A 21301-nucleotide genomic window follows, 5' to 3' on the forward strand; every position below is an offset into this window, starting at 1 on the left:
CGTTCCAAAATGTAAACACAATATAAAGGTGCATTAGTTAGCTGGTGGACAAGACTTTTCCACATTGTTCAGCCTACCAGGCTTAGCACCGAGTCCCAAGCAATAAAAAGAGAGGCAATAAACCGACCGAGAATGACTAACCCTTATATACCTGTACTCGAATGATCAATCAAAAATTCTAATTTTAATATTATTAATTAAACATTTTTAAAACTGTTATCAATACATTGCTTTTATTTTTAAGATGAGAATGAGTCCAAACACGAAGCTAATCGGACGATTATTTCTGTATTAAATTTATCATGCAGTTATCAAATTATTTAATTTTAATAAAACTTTTCTTTTGAATCATTTAGATAGGAATTTAAAGTATTTACACATATCTTTAATTACATATATATTTAAATGAAATAAATATTTATTCATCATTTAATAATATTTTTATACATAATTTATTTTTCGCCCTTTCTTAAAGGTTGCAAAAATTCCTATTTTCTTAGACATCGTATTAACTCCGATAACTGTTAATCGATCCTTTCTGCTATATTGTTTTATATATATATATATATATATATATATATATTTAAATTTATCAAATTACAGATATACAAAATAAAACATAGTTTCATTAGAATTTAATAAAATATGAACTACAGGATACACATAATACAGAAATAATCGTCCGATTAACCTCGTGTTTGAGCTCATTCTCATCTTAAAAATAAAAGCAATGTATTGATAACAGTTTTAAGAATGTTTAATTAATAATATTAAAATTAGAATTTTTGATTGATCATTCGAGTACAGGTATATAAGGGTTAGTCATTCTCGGTCGGTTTATTGCCTCTCTTTTTATTGCTTGGGACTCGGTGCTAAGCCTGGTAGGCTGAACAATGTGGAAAAGTCTTGTCCACCAGCTAACTAATGCACCTTTAAATTGTGTTTACATTTTGGAACGATTCGATTTCCCAGAGTGTACGTGTTTTGAGTTTTTATACGTCTCGTGAATTCCGTAGTTAAACTCGTGCCAAAGCTCGAGCTTCGCCGTCCGCGCGCGTGGATCGCGGAGCTGGGCTTCGGTGCCAGGGGGAACGTCACACTTGAAAACAAACGGTTAATTGGCTCGTGGTTTGCGAATGATAATAAAACACGAGTTTATAGGTGTGCGCTTGGTCAGGGAAACGATTTACCGCGGAGGAATGCTTCGAAACGCGATCGAAGGTTGAAAAAATCCTGCGGCTTTGTTTTCCAAAGGAAATTCGTCCTTGGTCGAAAAGGCTCTTTAAAAATTCTAACGAAAGCAGGAAAGAAATTGGTAGGAAATTGGAAAAAAAATGCCTTTATTTTTAACCGCAAGGCTGTCGCCTAAGGTATTTCAGAAGGAAAAGAAAATTGTCACGCGGTATTTACCGTTAATGTGGTAATTGACTGTATTGGACTCGCATTATTCCCTGTCGATTTATGCAACTGGAATTATGCAATTGCTAGAAAATATATATAATTATATATGGATCGAGAATGGAGAAGTTGATGAAGCGGATTGGAGGGACGTCTTGCGCTACCGTTGCTACGATATTCCATCCGTTTGTCTGTCGGGGAGTACGCGTACAGATCGAGGTTGGTTGGCCCGCGTGATGCGAGATCGCTCGCAATTAGGAAACGATCGTGCCAAAAGCCCAAATGTGGCAATAGTTGCATGCGAATGTGGCACGCGCCACTGTTCCTTGCTGCGAACCCGTGGCGAGGAAAAACATAAAGGGGCTGATGATTTATATATACCTATAGCTACCGAGAGAAATCACGTTTTTCATTGACGTAAGAGCGTGATCAGCCTAAGGAATACGTTTCATTCGCCATGATTTAATGTTAGGAAAGGTGGACGTTATTGACTGTGTGTTGTACATTAAAAGCTTCGAGCTCATTCTACACTGCAATAATTCTCCATCTCTCTCTCTCTCTCTCTCTCTCTCTCTCTCCTATATAGCCCTCGTTAGCTGTAAATTACCAAATATTATGCAAACAAACTCCTGATCATACACAGTTTTCCCTATTTATAAGCATTACTAAATTAACAAGCTGATTCATCGATCGAGAGAAACTTTGACCAACAGTGTAAACGAGAATTCGTTGAATTATCGTTAAAATAGACTCGATTCGTTGTCACCTGGAATAGCATCGTTTTGAAAAATATTAAGAAATCATTTTTATCGTATATAATATAAATTATCTTAATTAAATATTTGAGATTCCTCCTATGTATAAATTGACTATAACTATATGAATTACGCGTATTTGCTATTGTTCGATAGCAAGGAGTCAATAATTCTCATGAAATTTTAATTTGCTCCTCCGAGATTTGGCTGAAAAGCTTAGTACGAATTTTAACGACGTTATAAAGAATTTCGAGGCACGCGTTTTGAAGCATAGTATATATATATAATAGAAGCGCGAGGAGTCGGCGAGGCGGATTTTTCTAGATTTTACCGGCAATTACGTTACGTGCAGCGACACGATTGTTGGTTGCAACGTTGTTTAAGCATACAGGCGCACCAGGGAATTATATCTGGCTGCCCGTGACATTTAGTTTGGGTTATGTAAGGCGAGCGGCTAATCTCAAACTGGAAGAGTCCCACACAATAAGTCGATAACGAAAAGGAAGAAATTGCACAGGCAGACTCGTTATCGGTCACATGTTTTTTGCTCCTCGCTATACACAATACACTTTTCGTGCAATTTCAACGATCGCCGAAGAGCAAAACGGAAGAGGAACGCGAGATAAAAGTTTGAAGGCTGTAAAAATTAGCGAAGAAAAAAGAGTATTGCGTAAAAGAAATAGTTGCAAATCGTAAAATCGCGCACGGCCACGATTTAAAATGATAAGCAGAGTCTAGCTGCGAGAATGGAAAAACAGACGCGCGAGTTTCCTTTATTTTTCTTCGAGTCTCAAGCTCAACGTGCGTCGTCACGCGTGTATAACATGTACCATTTTTACTCCTGTTCTACGTAACGATGCTGTTTCCATATGCTCGCGATAGGTAAAAATATACGATATATACTGTAGCAGGGAGGGTGGCTTTGTTTAAGGATAAGGATAAAGGAAAATATAAACGCGCAGTCAGGCAAAATTTCCCATTCCTTTCTTAAATATATATGCATATGCACGCTCCTCCCACCCTTGAGCTCAATGAAATTTTCAGCTTTTGCCTCCTTGCGAATAAGCCTACTGTTAACATCTGGCTGTGTGATCCGATTGGACGTACGACCTTGATACACTATAAGTTTTATTTCAATTATACAGATCAAACGAGACAATGGAAAAGGGCTATAAATCGTTTGAATAATTGAGTAACGATCAAGGAGTTGCCGGGCTCGAGGGAAGGCTTACTAATTTCTTTCCGAGGGAAACTCGAGAGTTAGGAAATTTAATACAGCGGTGTGAAATAAAAAGTGGATCACGCACGTGTTGATTGGGTACAGAGAGAGAGAGAGAGAGAGAGAGAGAGAGAGAGAGAGAGTGTGTCGAGGGGGGTAAATGCGTCACCGAGTATCATTTCAAAAGCAATGGGTTACCATCTCTCCCGAATACTCGTGACTATTTTAGCCCCATGCCCTGCTGGCTTAGCCAGTTATATTCGAGTGCACGAGGGACGCTCTCATTTATTATTTCGGGTTAACTGGCTTTAAATATAAACTGCAACTGCTAATTCTCGATGAAAGTCATTCCAAAGATCGAAAAGCATTTTCTCTGTATTTTATAATACTCTAGCTATCCCTATTTATAAATACATATATAGCAAAGTGCACGAGCACGCATTAAAAATGTTCCATCAACCATTATATCGGCGACTCACGAGTTCATTTTTAGATGGAGCGAGGACGAGGTGTGGTATTCTTGAATTTGGTCTATCGAGCAAATGCTGGCCGTAAGAAAAACTTGATTAAATCACACGAGCGGAAGACCTTGGATTTTAAAGGTCGGACAGTGAGATTATCCAGTGGCTGTTAGAATGTCCTGTTTACCGATCGATATCGCATCGACCTATGCTTATGGCGAGCACGATCCTGATTGCTGCCACGATGTTAATTTTTGTCCCCAACTACTGCGCCGTTAATTATAAAATCAACGATGCAAATGGAAGCAAAATATCCAAGCTTCCTTCGTATATAGATCGAGCAATAATTGAATTTCTTATATACATATAGTAATGGTTTTTTCTCAAACGAACTTTGTTCCTTAAACCATTGGATTCTGTCTTTGGTACAAGTTTTTATTGTATTTTGCATGGACACTCGCTTGGGGATCGCTGGAGTGGAAAATGATTGAAAAGTAATTTTCAGGCCACGCGGAGAGTCTCCGTCCGAATTAAGCTACGAAGTACGCGCAAAATAAGAGGCAGGAGATTTTAGTCTTTAAATTAATGGATAGTTTCGACTCGAGAGGGAGAAAGAGAGAGAGAACTCTCTCGGAGCAGAGCAACGCGATTACGTAAAAGTTTGTATCTCACGTGCGGATAATCGACAGCGGCTCTCGAATCTATATTATTCTTACAGGGATGTTTTGCCTTTGTTTTCCGCAAAAGAAGAAAAAAACACCTGGCGAATCGATAAACCGGGCTTTTCCTTGAACTTCGCGCGGCTCGCCATGGTTACCGGCTGTCCCTCACCCTGACCATCGACCACTCGTACGGGTCACTCCGAGGTCGCGTAGTGGTATCCGCTACCCGCGCAAGCTTGATCGATAATTCGACTTATTGCTACTGCAAAAACAACGAAAACACTGCGAAAAATCTATCGAAATAAGATATAAGTTGTCCTGCACGCAGTAATGCGTTTATGTTATATATATTATAGAATATTAAAAAAATAATATTGCGTAAGAGGTAATCTCAATAATTAATTAAAATTTTATTTAGGTAAGATTTTAAAGCGCAAAACTTAATCATTGATGTGTTCACTGTTTCAGATTCGTTGCAATCGTTGTCGCACCTCGGTGAGTTGATTTTGCCAAAGTTCACAAATGCCATTTGCATTCCTTGCCAAAACGCTTGCTCGCTTGTCATCCAGATTCGTGGGAGATGAGTGGAAAAATTTTATCTACCGCATGATTAATGATCTATGAACAATGTCATCGGTTTTCTCGCTATATTTGCCTGGCTTGCCTCGTATTTTTGCACTCGTATACTTTCCTCTTGCTTTCGCAGCTGGAAAATTTGCTGGATTTTCCTGGGGAAATAGTCTGCAGAGATTTTCTTAATGGTACGTCTGCGCTAAATTATAGTATTACCTATATCTATATGTATAAAAACTATTCTTCGTGCAATTTCTGACACGATTAATGGCATCTTAGGAAAACAAATAATATTCGGTTCTCATAATGATTGTCTGCACGGATGAATGATGACTGTTCCGATTGGAAATGAGATTATTATTTGCCCTCGACGATTATCAATTTACATTGTAAGCGTTCTATTTCCATGCGTGCGGTAACCAAGCGTAAGATATGGGAATTGCTTTGCAAGAGAAGCAGATTCGAAATATGGTACAGTCATGCCAGAAATACTCGCGATATGCTCCTGTTTTCCAATATGGCACATACCCCATCGGTCTTCTTATATTTTCCGCATATGCATCAGTTTTTATTATAATAATTTGTTAAAAATGTCAAACTATATTATCCTCCGAAAGTCAATGAAACAAGAGCCTCTCGAGTTTAATGGCTCAAGAAAATTCGAGCAATTTAAATTACACTGCACGATTGGCGCATGTAATTATCATTGTTAACTATCCTAGTATACGCCTGCTAATCGGAGATAAACGGCTTTTTAGCGCCAAGTTGGTTCTTTTTGCTTATACGTGGTTATAAAAGTGGTTCTAAACAATTGTTTGCTCTCGAGAGCGCGAGGCGTCTAGTCGGGTAAACCGAGAGAGCTGCCGTAATGGGTGCCGCTAGACGGATCGTTATCTCCATATCCGGAACGTTTATGCCAAGTTTGCTAGTAACTCTAGAGATTCGAGTTTTTATCCAAATTGCTGGCGCGGTGCGATCGTAAATCAGACGGGAATTCAAATTCTCTACTAATGATCCAACTAATTAAGCAATTGCAACAACGTCCATGACTCTCTATAACCGTAAATCAATGATCAACGAGCATTCGTAAACTTTACAGCTGTAATCTCCCAGCTCCCTCGATATTCTATCGCTGAAAAAATATTCAAAGAAACTGCTAAACGTCGCGCATCCAACTTCTCCGATTTAATAATAAAAATATAACGTATTACGAATTTGCTCAATGATTCAACTGCAGTTCTTTGAAGTTCTCGCGTAAATATTTTGGAAATCGTCGACTACGATTGATTTCGAGAGAAATGCATGATTTTGTAGCAAAAATTCAGTGTGTTTTTGCATAAAGGAATCGCAATAAACAATCGTAAAGTGGTGATTCAGAGGGAATGCTGGGAAATTGAGTGAGTATTTTTCGAACGAGGCACACCGATCGATGCGCGATAAATGGAAATTATTAAACTATCGGCTCGTTGGCTTAATTGTATAAGAGGGCTGCTAATATTTTCAATATTATAATAATAATGCTGTGGATGGATTCTCCCCCATCACCCTTTGACGTAAAAGATTGACGTAAAAAAAAAACAGAGCGGCGAAATTATTTGGCTGCGTTTGCAAGGGGACAAAGGATGCAACGTGACTCGAAAGGAAGTAAATGGCTTGCGACTGCATCTCGAGAGCCACGTGGCACGATTCTCCAGTTTCGAAAGCCGCCGAGCAAAGTATGGCTGGACGAGCACCTATATACTCGAGCGAGCGAGTCATTCGCGCACTCGTGCCATTTGTCAAAACTGCACTTTGTCAGTAGCGAAAACCGAGAACTGGCGTCACTCGCGGAAAAGATTACGTTACTCGCATGTTCCAACAAAGAGCATCGACGAGTTATACAGAAAAGACATGTATATATATATATATATATATATATAAATGTTCTCTAAGGAAAGGAGCGAGAAAGCCTTGAAAAACTCATTCGTCCGTCGTTGTCCCCTTTGAAAGAGAAATATTGCTGTTTTCTATTTAAAAATATCACAGGATAACGAAACTATTTAAACGCGAGCCTACTTTGCTAGAAACCGTCGTCGCGTCCAGAAACCGTGGAAATTTCTATGTCCCGATTCGTTCGATCTTCGAAGCACGCTTGAGCAAAAAATCAACTCGAAGCAGTCGAGTCTCGCGAATTATTATTAATGACCGTCGAGCTCGTGGCATTCTATGTTATGTATATATATTAATAGTATTTTTCTTTCCACTCGCTGATAAATTAGCTCTTATCGTAGCGTATATAATTTAGTACGAGTGTAATTTATGAAGGAAGTAATTTGATACTGAACGTGCCTCGATAAAAAATCACCAAGACTTATTTTCAAGGCAGCATTAGCAGCACCGAGCGATAATGCCATAATCTCTACAAAGAAGTGAAATTTTCTTTATAGGAGAGAACTCGATCTCCGGAGAAAGATATCGCTGCGCAAATATTTGCCAAGTCCATAGCGCATACACTCTGATATTGGACGTCGATTGCAATGCATAAAAACAATTATCATAAACGCGCGCGAGATAATAATGTATAGGAGAGGCCACCAGCGGCGAATCTGGTGTACGTATAGCGAAAACACGAGGGTAATTTGTTGACATAGCCGAGGTATATATAGTGACGCAAATTTCAATTGTGCAATGCTTTATCGCCTGACTTTTAACGAGCAGAAATTAAGGCCGGACGCATCTGTGCGAGAGACAAAGTCACATCGAGTTTCCATCGGAGTCGGCAGGTGGTCCGTATTGGTATTTACAAAAAACACGCGATAAAACTTGACAATTGCATCTCGGCCTAATTACGGCGCGGCATATACGTATACACACACACACGAAGCACCCATCGAGAGCCATTCGTCAACGATCAGCCAACGAGATCCTCCGTCGCGTTCCTTCATTATCATTCATAGGAATAAAGCATCGAAAACAATGACACTGAAAATCCCATGCGCGATTCGCTGAAATTCATGGCCACTTTTTCTCGCTCAAAATTAAGCAATAAATATAATGCCAATCGCAGCAGCTCGTAATTGACGTTCGTCAATGCCGAGCTTGACGTTTATTGCCAGCAAGGAAGACGCGTGCCACTAGCGAGTTCCCATTGTTCCTTGAGTCTTCGCGGTAAATTTACGCGCCGAGCAATTGGCAGTTTAAGACTACGCGTGTTTCTATTTGCGTGTGTTTTCTTCATGCAAAATTAATGTACGACCAGTGCAAGTACTGCGAAAACACCACACGTGGCAATTTTGTCAAGGTATCGAGACATCGCATTGTGCAATTATATCTCTCTCTCTCTCTCTCTCTCTCTCTCTCTCTCTTTTACGTAAATCCCTTTCGCAACGCTCTGGGCTCTTCCCTTATTTTTATTATTTCCTGCACTTTCATTCTCCCCAAACTACCTCCCCTAATATTTGGCTAATCAATTCGACGCATTTCTCAGCTAATCACCGGTTGCTCGCTTCACTTTGACTTTAGAATATTTTGTAATATTTTTCCCCTCACAATTGATTAGACGAGTTTTCCTTGAAAAGCTTTATCTAGTCTTGTGCGCTATTCTCATGATAGATCTATAAATATTGAATGCAATCTTGGTATACATTGATGATTGTTCATGATCGAGCTATATTAGAATTACTAGGAATAATATTGTTGCGGTGCGAGTGTGCGTCGAGTAAAATTAAATGGACGTCATGGAGATTATATAGCAACAGCTAGCAAGGGGGTATTATAATATGATCTCACGCGAAGCGGCGGCTGCGATAATCTTTATTAACCCCGCTCGGAGGCCTGATAATCCTGCTCGCTAATGAGAGACGGGGGAAAAAATTTAATTTCAAAAATACTTAACCCGTGGACACGTACAGTTCAAGTCTCGATACATCGTTCGATTTCTATCGATCTCTATATAGACCCGGGGCTCCTATATCAATTTCTTTTCTGTCGCTCCAATGACCTTTTATAGGTATATGTATAATAGCTAGAGAGCTTAAAAGTCGAGTGAACAGCTCGACGGTACACGATTTCGTGCTTGCTCCATTTTGGTATAGTATAGTGCACCTTCGACCTCGATCGTCACTGCAGTAAGACCTGTACAACCAATCACAGTGCTCCATCGCCATGTAATTTTATTGGAATAAACGTATGACTGGCTCCATCGTCTCGTGATATTCACAAATAATAATCCGTTCGGTCGAATCTTTTCCTGTCACACGTAACTCGGAGAATTTTATCGAAATACCAGCGAGATAAAACGAAATTGGTATTACATAAGGTGGAGAACTATAAAGCATGAAGCAAAGTTGATAAAACGTCGAGTCTCGCAGAGATTTTCACGTTATAGATAGATATATTTATGAAGGATCGTGAAAAATGCTGGAGGTTTCGAAGAATGAGATAATTGCGGTTTGGAAGTTGGAGTTATCGCGGGAGGGTGAGGAAATTGAATAGAAATGGAAAGTTTGCGTTCGATAAGGGGAGATAAACAATCGAGGTTGCGCGGATAAGTTCTATTTTGGCAAATGAATATAAGGACCGTGATAGAGGGGGGGGGGGGGGGGGTGTCGTATAAAATGCAAATCTATGGTCGTATTGACCCCCGAGAGTGATGGGAGGGGAAAGCCTCTATTTCGACATCCGACCCAGAGTCAAGTGACGCGACATTCACTCGTCATTGAGACAAGTCGATTTCGTCCCTGCACAGTATCCTCCACTTTTCTTCTTCGGTCATCCAACGGAGATAATACAGGCGCCTCGCTCTTCTTTCTTCTTTTCTTCACTCCGGCTCACTACTCATGCCAGAGATAAAATATAACCAATTGGATAATTCCAACGCACAGCTGTCGCACAAGATCCGTTAAATACGATTCATTAAAATACTCGGACAACTCTGGTACAGTGAAAAATCCAAGGGAAAAAAGTACAATTAATTTTTATGCTAATTCAACGAGGCAGATGATTATAGTGACGCGTGGAAGAATTAAAGGATGTTTATCGAGATTATTCTCATCAGTGGGTGGACGAAAAGTACGAGGCATAATTCGGAAATTGCAACGATCCTGCCCACTTGTGTAATGTGCATGATAATATGCGTGACGTAATTCTTCCAATTGTGTAGTCCCGATAAGCTACGAAAACACTGTGAAGGAGCACCGCGGCGTCGTCATACGTCACGACGAAACACACATCTGGCTATAAAATTTACGCACAATTTCCAATGGCTCGTAATGAAATTATATCAGCTCAACAGTGGAGCGACGATAGGCGGTCGCGAAATCCATAAAAAACTATCACTTTTCTCTAGCATATATAGACATATATATATATATATATATTCTGCTGAAATCTATTCCCGTTAGGCACATTGACGTAAATCTTTTTTTAACGAATATTTTACGGGGAAAATCGCAATAGGCCATTCGTAAAAGCGTACATATATACAGACGTGACGGACAAATTGTTTTTCAGCAGCTATTTGCGAAGCTAGCGAGAGTTCAAGTTCATCGAACCATTTGGCGTTAAGAAATATATACCGTTTCTCGGTATATCGATCACGCATGAGAACGAAACTTTTTTCTAGAGAAACGATCTATGGAAGAGGTCTTTCGATAAATCGGAAGCGTCTTTCGTCATCTCGCGTCTCGATTCACTCCGATCGATCGTTTCAACGAGTCGTTCATAATTTCATCATGGTTTTATCTTTCGCGATAGAACGAAAGAGGAGCGGATAAACTCTTCCATTTACTTTGGCACTAAAGCGGGAAATCTATAAGATTCGCCAGTTTTCTTCGTTTCTCAAGTAGCGGCGCGTGATCGATGGAGCTTGTTCTGTTTATCCTGAGCGCGCGCGCGCGGCCCGGAGGAAGTTTATTCCTCTGCGTGCTCTTATGGAGTTCTCCTTCGAAAGCTCAGCGATATCTTTGAACGGAAGCCAACCTGCCACGGCCGCTCTATAGCCTACCGAAGCGATCGTTCGTTCGTGCGTCAGAGTTGCTCCAGAAGCGATTCGCAAATGTTTTTCTTCTGCCATTATATTCGCCAGTGGCTCTTGCCACACTGGAAACCACACCAAATATCCCTTTTCATTTTTTACCTTCTCTGTATATAGCTGCTATACTCGTTCGAAATTCGTTCAAACCACAAACTTGTATGTATTTTTGTCACAGGATAGCTCCTCGTAAATTTTCACTCTGCAATTTTTGACACTTTGGATAAGTTTATGAATCGCTCCTTGGAATATTAGCTTATGTATTCTTGAAATTCGTGGTAGAGAGAAACTGTTCTCCATTATTTGTATTTGTGATAAATGCGAGTGATACTTATTTTATTATATGCAATGTAGAGCCTTTTGTACATTTATGGAAATAATATATGATTTGAATTGCTGTTTAAATTTAATTAGCCAATCTTTTACACTTTATTTATAATTAAAAGATTGTATTGTGATTTAAGAAAATATGACAAGTGTGTGCGAAGGTGTTAGTAGGCTCTCCACTAGCGTGATTTATCCGATGCACGAGACTCTCGTTTTTATCGATAGAACGAGATCTCGTCAATTTGAAAAGATCCGGATGTATAATTTATCTGGTGTCGTCATTGTGTGATGAAGCTGTTTTTTTTTCCGGTGGCTCTTTCCGTTCGGAGCGCGTGTCTCGGTCGGAGCTGAAGAGAATATCGAGAGGTTGGGCAGCGCGCGCGCGGTGCTGGCTTTTTGTCGCAATTTTACGCGCGCGACTCGCGGAGGCTACGTGTTGTGTGACGCAACGCGAGGCATTGAACCTCTTAGCCCCGGGAATGAAATTTGAATTGGAGTGGAGCGCGCATCCACACACACACACACACGTATATATATATACCCGAGAAGAGTTCTTGAATCAAGTACAGTTGCCATTTATTTGTTCGATCAACGACTCGATACCAGATCGCCCCATAAATTCCCTTTTATAGGCCACTCGTCCACCATTTTGAAATATGAGAGAATTCCTATCGGGAACGTACAATAATTCGCTCGATCAACAAAGTAATCGATCAATTATGTCGAATATTCCATGCGCTAATTTATTCTAATATCTCGACTGCAAGTGGATCAAATCAATCATAAATCAGATCGTTCTTTTTTCAATATCGCGCAGTCTCGAGAGCTTTGTTTACTTCTTCCAAAGTATCCCAATATTTTCTCTCTTCGATTCGTCAAAATTTCTTGCGGTAGATCAAGGAAACGATAAATTCCTCCTGGAATATATTTCAACGTCTCGCGCGCGCTCTTGAATAGCAAAGTGCACAGCACTGGCCATATAAATGCCAGCCTTGGGCATCTAAATTTCAAAATTCTATTATATAAATAAAATGTTATCTGCTCGACTATAAAGCCCGGAAGCGATACTACCGCAGAGCATTTCTTATATACGTTTGTTTACATTTAAAAAAGGTCATTTGACCGTCAAACGTTATGACTTTAGCGTTGATAGGTATAATGATAATTTATTGCGATAAATCGAGGAATCCTGATGGTGTCTTTTTCTCGACGGAGAGCACAGATTTCTTTGTCACTCTCTCTCTCTCTCTTTATCTAAAACGCCGCAGTATCGCCCCCTCCTACTACATGAATGTAATTGGCAATCGTTAATACACCAATACATCAACGCATAATAAAGAGAGCTATTTGCGGATTTATCGACCAGCTTTCTGATACTGTCGCTATTTTCGCAACAATAATCCGTCAGGCCGATTAAGATGCTATAAATAAAAGTCTTTCAGCAGAGGGAAAGAAGAAAGGAGTAGTATTAACGGTTCAGGTGGCCAGACGCTTAAGACTCTGCACCTAAATGAAATTTATTATTAGAACGCAATACGATTGATTCGTGTATTCTCAACGTCTCTTATTTTAAGCTACAACGAAGGCTGAATGAGCTCCCTATAACGCTTTCCCGTTTGTTTTCTCACCAAATAATTTTCCCGATATTCATAACCTTGAAAATTTCAATTTTTGATCCCTCCCCCTACTCTCATTTTTTGACGTCCGCTATTTCATCTGAAACGTACGCTTCGGTACATATAATGAATCGAAGAAGAAACAATTACACTCCGATGCGAGTGAATGAGAAACATGTTTAAAGGAGAAATTCAAGGTGATTGCACGGGTATTTGCCTGCCAAAGGCGATTGGATTATTGATTCGGAAGATACCGAAGGGTGCATGGGTAAACGTCGGATTGAGTTACAAAGAATTTCGTAATATGTCACAAGGAGTAGCACAGCCACGCGACGCGTGCGTGATTCTTGAAATGGCGAATCGAGCGTGACCGAAAGCAGGAAAGAATCGTCGATTCTTTTTTCTTCGCTGAGAATACGCGTTGCTCGGTGAACGGGTACCCCACTCTGCTGGATGCTACAGAAGAAAAAAAGAGGCGTATTTTTAAAAATCTTAGAATAGAAGATGTATAGTCATGACTGATGGGACACAGGTAAAAAAGCTGTCAACTCTGGCACGGTGGAAATGAATTTACAGTTGAATCATCGACAGAGAGGTTGGAGCAGCGTCTGGTATTGCAAAATTTATCTACTTGGCCCGAAATTTGAAGCTGTCGAATAAACCCTGCCGACCTTCGTTTAATAAGATTCTACGCGTCCGAAATCCTGCGCTCCTATCCTTAATAATTAACGATCGACACTAATTTGCCGAGACGAGTCTCTCTTATAGCTGATAGATTCGGAAAATTTCCAAGGTGTATTATATTGTAGGGTTTATTTGGGTCAGGCAGGTACAATAGAGTCGAATAGAAAATATCGAATGGCGTGACAAATATTTTGATTGATCGCGACACTCGCTGTCAATTGGGTGGAGTAATATTGGCTTTCGCTGAAATATTCGGATGAATATAGGTGGAAGGGAAGCTTTTACCGAATTGCGCAAATATTGCATGCATAATTCTCAATTAATTGACAATTAGTCGTGCAAGGATATTTCGGCTGTAAAGTTGTGTAAGCCGCTCATTGCGTATACCTATATATATACATAATTCGAACAGCGTCAGAGTGTGTCGAAGGAAAACAAAGTTTTCGCGGCGCGAGGCGAAGAAGATGGAGAAAAATAGACGAGAGCTATGAGATCATCCAGTTTCGTCGAAAAATTTTATTATTATCATTGAAGTGTGCGGCGCGTGTCCAAGGCCCATTAGCCTGCAAGATTTGCAAATACGCGGCAATTCTAGCCAATCGTAATTAACCTTGACGAAATTATCGCTACATCTATACGGTTACCCAGAACGATTTATATTAACGCTTCTATACTAAAATTCTGCAAGCAAATGCCGAGTGAGAATGTTTTGTACTATACGAGAAAACTCAGAGGTTAAATTCATTGACTCAAGTGCTAAGTGAGTATAGAGTAATTGTTGTAAATTTAAATTATACTTGGGGGAATTGGAGGTAGTGAGTGATGCCAGTAACATATGTATAAGATATATATGATAGAATTTTCACGTGATATTAAGAGATAAGCGGCGCTTTATTGCTAGATCTCGTAATTACCTTTTTATTGCTCTTGTACGTTGAGTCGAGAGAACGAAGGTGAAACTCTATGTTCAATGTTATATATGAAAAATACAATTAAAATTGACTTTGATCGTCTTGAATGAGCTGCTTATCGGTAGAAAGATAATTATACGAAGAGAAAAAAAATGCTGATATATCAATACGTGGATTATTATTATGCACTTCTCGAGAAATATTATCTACCATATGAAATTTGTTTGATTGTGTCAGGAGACCAAAAATATTTGATGTTGCTAATGACCATCAAATTTACCAAATGGAATCTTATGTTTACGCTTGGATGCTTTTAGTATAATTTTTTGTCGATGGAAAACACTAGGGTAATTTGTCCAATCAATTAAGATTGGACGATCAAAGTTGTTCGTTATTCAACATTGTTAAGAGTTATTATAATTTCTTGCAAGAATTATAGAAGAGGTATCTGTTGGCTCTGGTTGCATCTACGTCGCTTTGCAGCGAGTAATTTGATTTATTTGATAAAATGCGATTAGCTAGAAGATTGCTGGGAAATTTCTTATCTTAACAGCAAAAAGTCTTTGCGAGAAGTAGACACTTTGCGTTGGGAATTAGAATAATATCATTCGTGTGGAGATAAATTGTGAAATCTTTTAAATTTTACAACGACCCGAATCTTGATAAAAAATTGTATGAATCGTCCTGCGGTTATTTCAACGTGAAGAAGACTCTATAGAATTTCAAAGTGAGAATGATAAAGTTGGTTAGATAAGGACGTAGCGATAAATGACTCGACGATATTTCAGACTCTTTTTGGAAATTTTACAATGAAAAGATCGTTGAACCGGGGGCAATGTTTTCTTATCAAGGGACAACAACGTTGCCAAAACAAGGCTAGTCGAATACTGAAAATATATTTACAAAATAGAATGGTGCCACACACACACACACACACACACACTCACACACGGTCAAAGAGACCGGTGCATTAAGCTATTTATAAAATTAAATCAAACGTAAACAAGATTGAGAAGCTTGGACCTTACTATATATTGCGGTAGGTCTCTCTTCTTCTCGTATACGCTTTCAGTGACGTCGATCCAAACAGCAAGGTTCAGTGCCTACCTCTGACACAATTTTCTCTTACGTGCTTCCTACCTTTGTCACAATTTCCACCGATAGCTCGTTTCACTAGCAAAATTACAGCCACCGTGCAATTATCTCAAAATTACTGACATACACGAAAAACTAATACTCTAATCTTTCCAAGTCGATTAAAGATTGACGTGTATCAATTTGTTTATAGAGATCTAACAGGACCTTGAATTTTATGCTACAAAACATATTATTTTCAATCCGAGTCTCGTCTCTCTTCCAACGAGTAGAACGTAGATGAGATTGAATTTTTCACGCGACTTTTTCTTACCAGCTTGCGAAACACCACGAACAAAGAGATCAGGGTGAATAATCAGTTTTTCGTAGAAGCTACAAAGCGATTTTCTTGGAGATTTTTCACGATGCTGCGTGGGGATCTTTGTTGGGGTAGGATCGAATTAGTTGGAAAATTGAACTGAGAGAAGAAGAACAATGGGACAAGGGTCTCGTGCTCCTTTCACTGGCACAAAAACGCGTGTTTCCTCGCTGACAAGCAATATCGTGCGACTTGGAAGCTTTCCAGGAAATCAGCATCCACCTGCGAGATGAACTGAAAAATTGGCTGATCGAATAAGCACGAGCTTCGCGACATAGAGTCCGAGTCTGAAAATATCCTTTTGTGTACGAGAGTATTGTAGATACACATATATATATATATATCAGAGGCGTAGTTTCCGAGACGCAAAAGTTGGCGAGATAGAATCGTGCTGCAGAGTCGCGTATATGATAAAAGAAAATTGTTCAAATTAATAGTCGTATAGAGAGGAGATTTTTTGGGAAACGGTGCAGGGCCCGGAAAATCTCGAGCGAGTCGAGTCAATAAACGTAAAGAGGAGAGTTTGAGAGCGGCGTGCGGCGTGGCGTCGAATAGTCACGGCGTTTCCTATACGGGAAATATTTACCCGAGGGAGTTTGCAAATGTTATTGTTGGGTGGAGAAAACGCACACACGGCGTGGCGTGGCGCTTCATCGGAGAGCTCGCCTGCACGCATCTCGACCGAAATAGCACACACCGATCCAAATTAGAAGTCTATTAAAAACGTAGGTCTCTAATGCGATTGCGAGGACACACCGAGTCTATATAGAGTACCATGCGAAATCATCCCTCGTTCGACAGAAAAATCGTGAAAACTCGTTGCAGAATGTGCAAATTCATACGGAGCTTTTCTCGTGCAGCAATTTCCGAGAAAAATAAACGAGAGGTCATCGTCGAACGAGACTCTGTTGATCCGCGCGTTATAAACGTCGAAAGATGATTCTGAGCGTTCATAAAACTTGTTTACAGGAAATATCCTTGCTTGGGGTATAACTTGTACAAGTTGTGATAGAATTGCCGAGATTGAGATGCGTGAGTTATTTCTCTCGATCATTAGAATCCTTCAGATGTGTATATAAATGAGAGAAAAGGTCTAATTTTAAAACGGTTTATTTTGTAAGGTTATTGTTAGGCGCGGATGGTATTATTGGTGGTAGTTGCCATGCAGATAATAGTGGTATATACATGTAGGGAGAATCGACTGGCGAAGGTCACTGGAGAGATTTTTCCCGTTTCTCGATAGCGGAGCATTGCGGGAGCGCGCGGAGGATAGAACACTCGTCGTCCTTTCAAGTTCAATGACTCTCCGCTGTGTCGGTGGGGTGGAAAAGGGAGGTTAATAAGAACGCGCGACTCGCGAGTACAGAGTTGCAGCAGGAGAGATTCGAGTCGTCTCTCTCTCTCTCTCTCTCTCTCTCTCTCTCTCTCTCTCGATAACCCGAGAGGAAGGAACGCGTATAGGACTCGCGCATAAAACGAAGGGAACGATGGACGAAATTGGATGAGAAGAAATATTGCCAATAGCGAATCTTATTCTCAAGTATGATAAAGAGAAACTCGAGTGGAGAAGGATGGTTCTATATCGCGAGTGATTCATTGAACCGTGCGATATGATTTCTCGCGCTGCTTGTGTGCGAATATTGTATATACATGTGTATCGTGAGCCCTCCGCGGCTGCGGAACGCGCAGGCTGGCTGGTTTATAGGAGAGGAGCTAGAGAACACCGGGAGATCCATGCCAACAATAATATTGTTGTAACGACCGAAAAACCGACAACATGTTTTTGCCAAACATCTCCGATGCGATATTCGCATGAAAACCTCGAGTCTCTCTCGCGCGACGTCGACTTATGCGCCAAGCATCAACTTTTTTCTCGTACACCCTTTAACAATAACAATAGCGGAGAAGTTGTTTGGCTACTGCGAAGTAAAACGCGAATTACGCATAAATTTTCTATGGACGGAGCAGGAGCGATTTATTATTATAGATTGATCGCGTTGAGAGGAATTTCATGATTGATACGAGTACGCATGACGTATCGTTGGATTTTATTAAGTTATATCGTTAGATATTTGCATTCTTCGAGCAAGTGTGCTCCATTTTACGGAACTGCGCATGAAGGACCCTCTGTTTGGCATAAAAGCAACAGCTTGGCTTTGTCTTTTTTTTATCAGCCTGGCTGTGTCGGAATGTGTTGGTGATGCGCGTGTGTAGTTGACCCTACTTGAAACGATCGAGATCGCCGCAGCGAGCAACTCGTTCACTTGTAACAATGAAGCGTACGCCAAGGAATGCCTTTGCGACCACGCAACACGCTGCAAAAATTAAGCGTTGGACTTTAGGACTGGCACGGCCACCTATTAACACGCCAATCGACCAGTCAGCCTCCTTGCCTCTGTCTAGCCAACCAAACCAACAACTTGCATGGTTTCTCAGCTATCAAAATTCCTACCAGAGCTCGTCTCTCGCATTCGTCGTGGTCGAAGGTCCGGACCATCCACATCCAAACGTTTAATCGCTCGCGTTCGAGAAGATCGATTGCTTCCAATGAAATATATAGAAAACTCCTTCTGCACCGCGTATAATACGTACAGAGTGCGTATATTTATTGCATTTCCGCGATAAACTCTCTAGAACCATTTCCGCTTACTTTATCTATCTCCCTATGGATTTCTGTATAACGCACTCTTATCTTTCTACCGCGTATAACTCGAATCATTGTCAATTATAGCGCAACGAATTCCTCGAACAAGCAACAAATTTATATCGCCGCGCTTAAAGCGAAACGCCGTTAAATTTCCGAAGAACACGCGCGATCCCTGATTGTATTTACGATCGCACAACTGTGTGACGTCACGAAAATTGCGCAACAAAAACTTTCTTCGAAAGCAAAGCCGAGCAAACTTTTCGTTCCGGTTGATTATACGGCCTACGAAAAGAAAGCGTCGCGTCCTCGCGACAATAGCGAAATCTTGGCCAAGGATCGCCGATGAACTCGCGATAAACCTTATACGTTATTCTCGTCCGAAATAGGTGAGCATTTTCATCGAGCAGCTTCGAGGAAGGAGAGTCTCTTGTGGGATAACGGAGAAACCTCGGGACGCGTAATTTGCTTTTCATTGAGACTAGTGTACGAGGGTAGAATCATGGAAATTCTGTGAATGGAAAATTTATTCTCTTTATTATTGAAATTGGGTCGGGAAATGAGGTTAGAATTCTTGGAGGTTAGAAATGGGAGTCGGAGCTGTGTTGAGGAAGCATCGGTGTGGGTTATTATGCTGGCTGGTACATGGGCCAAGCGTAGAAAGAGGGGGGGGGGGGGGGGGACAGAGGTTCAGCCGGGTCGAATCCAGCCAACGCGCGACGAGCTAATGGAAGAGAAAAGGATGCGATATTAGAGGAGAGAAAAAATGGGCGAAAGGCGAAAAGAGGGACGCGCCGTTCACTCGATTGGCGCCAATGTAGGACACGGTCGGCTGAATCAGCCACGTCGTTATACGTTACACGATGTCAAGACTAAAAGGTTCCTCGAGGAAAGTGATGCCTCTCGCGTCGAGTGGGGATATCCTGCGCGAACCAGTGAGCCAAGTGCGAAGGATACACGTACACGTCACCTCGATCCTATCCAATCGAACGTATTTGCTATTCTCCGTTATAATCAAGGTCCAAACGAGAGAGAGACTCGATTCGCAAAACGCTGTGGAAAAGTACTTTCTTCTAGTGGCTGCTCGAATTGGGATTTTTTCTCCTTCCGCTTCATACATATACATATATATATATATATATATAGAGGAAATAGTGGTAAAAGGGACGGAAAGAGAGAGAGAGAGGGGAAGCGCACGTGGTGTGTACCACAAAGGCTTCTGCCGTCTGTCCACGACGAGAACGCGTGATCCGCCAACCTGCGATCTTGGAAAGTCGCGAATGTCATGCGACAATAAGCGCAATTGTTAACAAACTTTGCCGGAAAGTCAGTTTCCACTGTGCTGTTATGCAATAACGATCGCACCAAACTCTCTGCTGAATTATTATCGTTGTTCGCCTCTTCTTCCTATACGCGTAATCTCATGCATGCATATAGAGAGCGAGCGACAATGTACCGAGTGGATAAAATTTTCCACGGAAGACTTTAATGCTCGCGTTTTCTGTCAGATTTCATTGCAACAATTGGGTTATAGCGATTATCATTGTGTACTCGAGCTGCGATAGGAAAAAAAAGAATGGAGCTACTTATCGCGTATCGTCGCACGTTTTGGCATTATGTAATATCACGAAATGTAATTTGATCGCTGTCACTTGTGTGACATTGCTAGTTTACCAGCGTTTGTTTGCACTTGAACGAACACGAAGCTTAATTTTCAAGTGTCGGATGTAATTAAGTCTATTATGGAAAAGAAGGGGAAGGGGGGTGCATCATATCTATACTTTTCAAGCGGTTCCAACTTGGATCAACCTGCGGAACTCTGTCATTTTGCAATAAGAAATTTTCTAGAAGAAGAAAATAACGAGCCTTTTTTTCTGTCTTTATTCCTGCATGGAAAAGAGTGTAATTTTATTGAATATATCATATATTCATAAAATAAGCAATGATTCTTACAAGGAGATTAGAAAAAGTTTCATGGATCCTATATCCTTTCAAGGACTGCAGGCTTACGAAGGATTCTCCTACGCATAGGTGAGAATAATGAGAGGCATCGATGCGCCAAATTGTTCGGAAGGTGATTAATGGAGTAACTATAGAGTGTGCGTGTGCGTGTGAGTGTGTGCAGTGTAATCGATGGAAGCGAGAGGAGCGGGTATCCTTGGAGGTTGCATGTTACATTGTAAGCATGACGGCTCGCGATCTGGACATACCTCTCAGTTCCGTGCTCATTCCGCACTTGCAGAAAATACCTTAAGGTGTCCGTGCAGCTGCAGCCTCGCCAAGGTTACCAGCGCGACTAACACGCGTTCGCGCTCTTTGTGTTCGTTATAGTAGTAGTGTTTCTTTTTTTCCTGCACATGGAATGTTAACACAATAATAAGCCGTGGAACGACAAACAGTTCCTATTTAGGTTACGAAGAAAGCCTTGTGTGTGTGTGTTTGCACTAATCTCCAACTCCTTTGTTTCCTTACAGATCCACCGGTCGACAGCGTATACATGATATGTGGGGTGCTAATTGCAATGGTCCTGGTTGGTGTCATCATTGTCTTGCTGGCTGTCACCATCAGGTAAATTAATAACAACTTTT

At 40.7% G+C, this 21301-nt stretch overlaps 1 protein-coding gene across 3 annotated transcripts in view; it reads left to right on the forward strand.

Moving 5' to 3' along the window:
- The window catches only part of LOC136778291 (uncharacterized), a 73254-nt gene that overhangs the window by 39210 nt on the left and 12743 nt on the right, over positions 1-21301 (forward strand). For 2 of the 3 annotated variants that reach the window (XM_066735007.1, XM_066735009.1), the window contains exons 3-4: positions 4964-4990; positions 21188-21281. In XM_066735007.1, the coding sequence (XP_066591104.1) occupies positions 4964-4990; positions 21188-21281 (121 nt within the window). Of the gene's footprint in view, positions 1-4963; positions 4991-5093; positions 5257-21187; positions 21282-21301 lie in introns of those variants that run through there. The other variant, XM_066735008.1, reaches the window with a different exon arrangement.

The sequence above is a fragment of the Prorops nasuta genome, unplaced genomic scaffold, assembly GCF_024137725.1.
Source record: "Prorops nasuta isolate Cenicafe-Biocafe unplaced genomic scaffold, Cenicafe_Pnas_1.2 PNAS00014, whole genome shotgun sequence".
Classification (NCBI taxonomy): Eukaryota; Metazoa; Arthropoda; class Insecta; order Hymenoptera; family Bethylidae; genus Prorops; species Prorops nasuta.